Below are 6430 nucleotides of genomic sequence, written 5' to 3' on the forward strand. Positions count from 1 at the left end.
TGAGCACATTCTATATTATATATTACTTCAAAACGACAATAAACTGTTTGATTTGATTTGAACACTGGTGGGGTGTGGCGGTCCTACGATTAGTAGCCTATCTTGAAGTCAGATTTAGTCGTTTTAAAATTCACGCAGATACTCATAAGAAAACAACATCCAGACACAGCTCATCCAGTTATGTTGTTTTACTACAGTGCATCAATAGCCTTGGAAACCTGGGCAAATACATCATCCACTGCCAGCTCAGAATCCACCTGCAAGATAAATAGAAAAACAACAGCATGAGACTTCCGTTTTTAATATATTCTATATGTTTTTAGTCAACAATGCGTTTGTTGTACACACCTTCTTCACAATGCCACGGCCCTCATAGAAAGCGATGACTGGCTCTGTTGCCTTGTAATACAAGTCCAGGCGTTTCTTAATGGTCTCTTCATTGTCGTCAGAGCGGCCGCTGGTCTCGCCACGCTTCAATAGTCTCTTGACCATGGTTTCTGCTTTCGCGTCGACGTACAGCAGCAGGCAGGGTTTGCCGATCTGAGGTCAAAATTAAAACTTCTTAGATTTAAGGCTGCAGAAATAAATAATAAATCCCCATGTATGTTCTCACCTTCTTCTCAAACTCCTCTCCCTGTTTGACCTCACGAGGATAGCCGTCAATGAGAAACCCCTTTGAGACATCAGCCTTGGCGATCATGGCGTCCTTAATCATGTCCAAGACTGTGTCCTAGAGAGCAGACATGAAAAGGTGATGAAACGTTACGACATAACAGTTCTAACAGAAAATGCTCATAGCACTACTTTAAACTCTTGGTCATGTCCTTACCAGAGGAACAAGCTCCCCTTTCTGCATGATGGCCTGGAGTTGCTTGCCCCTTTCAGAGCCAGAGGCCACCTCAGCACGTAGCAGATCTCCAGAAGACAAGTGAGTGTAGCCATATTTTGCAACTATCTTTTCACACTGGGTGCCCTTTCCAGACCCAGGTCCACCTAAGGACATCAACACAAAACCCAATGTGGTGGCATACATATATATATAAAAATTAAAAAAAAGTACTTGAACATCTTGCAAGTGAAGTGTTAGGACTGGTTCAGAGTACTCACCCACAACAAAGATGATTTTGGCATCCTTGATTTTGTCTGCAATAAGCATTGCAAAGAGAAGTTATGAACATGTACGACACTGGTGGCTTTCCTACAAATCTAATTTTAAATTCACAAAGATTTAGGTAACAAACCATCTTGTGAGGTGGATGTTTTTTTCATTTTTAATGTTGCAGAACAAAGAGTCTTCTTGTGCGGCAAGCTGCTTTGGCTGTGCTTGCCTTGAAGTGAGTTTGTGTCATTACTCAAACTGCGTTGACATGGCAACTGTTGCTACCTAATTATGTTATGCAGCCAAGGGGTTAAGAGAGAACTAAAAGGAAAGTCATAAGCTTAACCACTGCAGGAGAAAACCCTAACACAGATTTATTGCTTAGATCATAACACATTTACATGTTTATTGAAATTAAATACATAATTTCTATTCAAATAATGATTTATTTTTATATTAACAACAAAATACCACAAATACGTGAGACAGTTAGGATTTTTCTTGCAACCTATAAAAATACCAGAAGAGGGCAATAGAGGCCTTTAAAAAAAAAAAAAGCTGCTGTCTGGCTCTGCTTTACTTAAACGCCATTAGATTACTAATGGAAGTACAAATTAAGAAGTTTCACCTCATTGATCATATGCAGTAAAGCATTTATCACTTCACTGAAAGTGATATATTGATTACCTGCCATTGCGTTGTGTCTCTGGAGTGTTTTCCTTCAGCTGTGAAAAAATAAATATGAGACATTAAGTAAATGTGAAAATGCAATACATTTCAAGGTGCCACGAACCCTAACCAGTCATCGTGCTGTTTGACAATTGGAAAACAACATGCAGGGAAACAAACTCTTTCTACTTCACTTTTTTTTTATTCTTCATTACTACTACCCCTTACTGTCAATATAGAGTAAAATACAAATAGATTTTGTAGTCTGAACTGGCTGACATAACTTTTCTCAGATGATTTTTGTATTGTTTTGAAAATCAATTCAGGATTGCTCTTTCTAATGTAGCAGCAGAACACTAAAGGTCATATAAGGTTTTCCTTAAGGTGTTACAACTATTTTATTGATTCTGACATTCCTTTGGCTATGACTGAACTGAAAACATGATTGATAAAGTTTTTTATACTATTTTATTGTTCTTTTATTAGTTTGCTTGTTCTCTAAGGAAGTTATGTTTGTCCTTACACTCTTTGTGCACATTCGATTCATACATACAGTCCTGAAAATATATAGAATGCATAATTAATACGATAGAATTGAGTTTAAGTTTAAAGTTTTACGTTATCCCTAAGAGGGCAGGTTTTGTGCAAGAAGTAAGCTACAAATTGAAAACCAGAAACAGTGCCAAAAAAAAGTGTCGTTATGAATTGCAATGACATTTGAAACATTTATATAACTCAAAACACAGTGAAAAGCACAGTGGGGAAAAAGCAGGATTTGCTCTACACGAGTTCTGCATTTTTGCTTCTTAAAATGTATTAATAGTAGTACTAGTAGTAGTAGTAAGTGTCATATCATTGTACTTTTTTGCTTCTTGTGTAAACCTTAAACACAAAATACACACTGCAATGAAATTTTTGTTGTTTTGTTTCATTTTGGGGTTTTTTTGTTTTGTTTTTTTTTGGCTATAGCTAAGTAAACGTATGAAGACTTGCATTTTCACATACTATTCTTGGCAATATTGCTCAACCAGTGGAAAATTCAATAGATGCCATCTAGAAAAATCAATATTAAAACCGCCTATATTCATAATTGAACCATGTCCATTTTAACACATGCTTCTGTCTGGTTCTAAGCTTTTCCACTCCAGCTCTGCCTGTAGGTTTAACATATTTCTCATTCAAAAGGGTCTATTTAAGTACTTTTCTAGCAACAGCATGTACTCTCCCCAAATTGCAGGAGGACTGTTAGTTTTACCCAATATGGACTCAGCATATCTAAAGAGAACAGTAACCACAAACGGGTTTTAGTAAATATTCTTTGCAGCTGACAGATAAAAGAATGAGGAAGTAGGTTGGATGTAGGCGGACGTGAACATATTCAAGTGCAAGCTTGCCCCAAGTCTCTAGCTTAAGAGCTTCCCTAGTTCCTGTAACTGTTTGCATTTTAAACAATGATTTTCCCTTTTGTACAAATGAATGGTGCATTTGAAGTATTTAACAATCATTTTAAGATGTATACATTGTGATGTATACATTTAGAGTTGATTATCACACACATTTAGTTAGTCACATTTAGTTAGTTAGATTTTTTTCTGAATGGTTTCCTATGGTTTTACTGCTGCATTATGAAATTGTTCATTCTAAAAGTATTTTTTTATTTATTTAAATGAAACAGTACCTCTTTCTTTGATGCATTTCTGCCAATTTGATAGTCAAATCAGTCTGGTGTGTTTAACTTATCACCCCATGTTTCTGCATTGCCACAGACAAATAGGACATACTCCCATGCAGGGCTGGATTGAGGAGACAGTGTGTGCCTGTGGGTAGAGTCAGTTTTGGCGCCCCACCCAAAATTCTTTTTACACATTAAAATTGCAATAGATTGAAAAGTAGATGCTCATCTATTTTAACGAACACAAAAAACAAAAGGAGGAGGCATGGAGAATACAGTTAAAAAGTGTTGCCGTTATGATTTGAGGTGCTTCAGATGAAGGTTAAGGCTTGAGGTAGGGTAATGATATAACAGTTTTTAAAAAAATGAATTTTGGGTAATGATAGTAGAATCTAACTAAACATACTCACCTAATATATGGTTACAAGCTTTTCTTTTTTTTGAAAGTTGTCATTGTAAAACATTCATTGAATAAAATAACAAAAAAACTCTTTAGATCCCAAGCCACTGCCATGACAAGTCTGTGCAATACTATGCCAAGGATTAATGCTAACAAAAACATAACATTGTCAAACTTTTAAGTTTGGTTATATAAAATAGAGAAGATCAAAAGAGTATGACTTTGTAGCTTGCAAAGATGCATGAAAATGAAAATTACCGTATTTTCCGGACTATAAACCGCTACTTTTTTCCCACGTTTTGAACCATGCGATATACTGTACCCCGATGCGGCTTTTCTGTTGGAGGCTATCGATCTGGCAGGACAGGAGGGAAATAGAGCCGCAGCACGTAAGCTCGGCGTGAACTAATCTATGGTTCGGCGTTGGAGACGGAGGGCTGCGTCTTCAATAAATCCAGCAGATTTATGAAAAACCGAGAGCGGCGGAGATACCAGCGGCTTATGTATGTACGTTTCCAGTTTTTTTTGTAGTTTTTTTTTAACTTTGTAGATGCGGCTTATAATGAGGTGCGCTCTATAGTACGGAAAATACGGTAAAACATTTTTTTAATTAATTTTGGGATAACCGTTTGTACCGTATGAACCGTATTACCTTTAAACCCTTGCTTAACATATATTCCCAGTAAAATAGTTGCTTTGGGTTAGATCGGGGGTGGGCAATCCTGGTCCTCGAGGGCCGGTGTCCTGCAACTCTTGGACGTCTCCCTGGTCCAACACACTTGAATCCAATAACTGAATCACCTCCTAAGTGCAGTCAAGTTTTGACATCTAAAAGTTGCAGGAGACCGGCCCTCAAGGCCTGGAGTTAGATGGGTTAGATTAACCAACGTTTGCCATTTGACTCATTAGTTACTGGACTAGGTTGTCAGCATTCCTGCACTGGGTCAGCTTACACTAAAGTTTTGTACTAGTGTTTGAATGGCGTTACAAGTTCTATGCAATTCATCGACTGTAAAATACAACCATAAATGATTTAATTATGTGCTCATTTAATTTGCCGTACACCTAGAGAGTGACGGTGCTGTATTCTCAGGTTTCCGGTTTTATGACCCCGTGGTCAGAGTAAATGTCACTGGTGGGCTGTTATCGGAGTCAGCACGGTTCCTCTTTGGGATTCCCACTCTGGCCTATTATGGTGCCTTCCTTCTTGAGCCTTGGTTGTTTGGTAACTTCGACCAGTTTGATCAATGATCCAGTGTTTTGTGAAATTACAAATTAGTGGTCCACTGTACATGGAAGAAGCATTCTGAGCCATTGTTTACATTGTTACCATCCAAATTCTTTAATACCGTGAGAGTAACATAAAGTTAAATGGAAAGGAGTTGTATATGTAAAGTCCATTATCCATAAAAGTATCAAATTAAAAAAATAAAAAACCTTAGACACTCTAAAACTCTACATTACACCCACACGTCTTATTGCTGCTTTTTAATATGTAGTCTGTCCTGCTAAAAAAAGACCCAGGATGTCTGCAGCTGTTAAAGGATTTAGTGACACCCATTAAGTACATGGAGATGCAGCCCTGGCCGACTGCTCTTCAAGCAACTGGAGATGAAAACATGGTTGACAGTTTTTCAGACCACACGCTCCAGTGCACAATTTGGTAAAGCTTTCTGGAGTTTAATTTGCCGTGCTGCCCCTTTAAGGGACCCTTTGACGTCAGTGTACTTTGAGACATTCCATGATGTTTGTGAATGGATGGAGTGAGAGAAATCTTGTTTGTGATCTGGTTGCAAAGTGGTAGCTTGAATGTGCAGCAGAATCAATAACACTCTTGCACTAATCAGTCGTTAATAACCTTTATGGGGGCTTAGAGGGATGGATGTGGAATTAAATGGCTGCAGAGAGTTGCATGACAATGACCTTTATTGGTTGCAGTTCAAAATATGGTCTATGCATTGATAAAAAAGGGGGCAGAATGTGCTTCTGATGTGCATTTACATAGAAGGTAATTATGTAAATGTCCCTACCCCATTTCATTCCTAAGATACCCAAGAATGACCAGACATAACACACCTTTGCACTAAAGAAACATCCAATTCTCTAAAAATGCCAATTTGAAATGATTTACAAAATGTCTGTAGACCTCAAATGACAGATGACAACTACACACTCAGCCTCAGTTATTCTCATTTTCCATCCCCATAAACAGCTCTGCCCACTCTGCCTGCCTTCAATCTCCGTCATCTCCATTTGGTACTACGTCTCACAAAAGAATAACTGTTGTCACACAGACATTCCTGCCCGATCTTCCTTTACCAAGCCTTTTGTCCTCTGTACTGACCTCTCTTCCGCGCTGTGGCTTTAGATCCCTCTGCAAAGGGGGCTGCCTTTCCCTGGATTCCCGTGTGCGTACGTCTGCACAGTTCCTGCTGCACGGCAGCCCTCCCTCCCCCATTCGATGCCTTTTTATAGCGCAGCTGAGCCTGCTCAGCCTGCAATGCATTCTGGGTAAGAGGGAGGAAGAATAGACGAGGAGAGGGAGGGAGGAAGGGAGGGAATGTCTGATGAACTGAAGAAAGCAGGGGTA

The 6430-nt window shown here is 38.7% G+C and overlaps 1 protein-coding gene across 2 annotated transcripts; it reads right to left on the reverse strand.

The window, feature by feature from the left end:
* Window positions 1–170: 170 nt before the first annotated feature.
* ak1 (adenylate kinase 1) lies at window positions 171–6343 on the reverse strand. Of its 2 annotated transcripts, XM_028025153.1 has the most exons (7): window positions 6185–6343; window positions 1787–1824; window positions 1108–1143; window positions 830–993; window positions 614–730; window positions 349–540; window positions 171–257 (listed from the first exon to the last, which is right to left on the reverse strand). In XM_028025153.1, exons 2-7 carry the CDS (start codon window positions 1791–1793, stop codon window positions 192–194), a joined length of 582 nt encoding a protein of 193 aa, XP_027880954.1. In that variant the 5' UTR covers window positions 1794–1824; window positions 6185–6343; the 3' UTR covers window positions 171–191. The 2 variants fall into 2 exon arrangements, with proteins under 2 accessions (XP_027880954.1, XP_027880953.1); XM_028025152.1 differs by lacking the exons at window positions 1787–1824; window positions 6185–6343 and adding an exon at window positions 1242–1339.
* Between the last annotated feature and the right edge of the window lie 87 nt (window positions 6344–6430).

Source organism: Xiphophorus couchianus, chromosome 8 (genome assembly GCF_001444195.1).
Source record: "Xiphophorus couchianus chromosome 8, X_couchianus-1.0, whole genome shotgun sequence".
NCBI classification, from domain to species: domain Eukaryota; kingdom Metazoa; phylum Chordata; class Actinopteri; order Cyprinodontiformes; family Poeciliidae; genus Xiphophorus; species Xiphophorus couchianus.

Coding starts and splice junctions, on each gene's coding strand:
- ak1 (XM_028025152.1), bottom strand. CDS start 1,269: ATGAAAAAAACATCCACCTCACAAGATG. Junction 994..1,107: donor CAAAATCATCTTTGTTGTGG/GTGAGTACTCTG, acceptor TGATGTCCTTAG/GTGGACCTGGGTCTGGAAAG. Junction 541..613: donor GAGAGGAGTTTGAGAAGAAG/GTGAGAACATAC, acceptor TTTTGACCTCAG/ATCGGCAAACCCTGCCTGCT.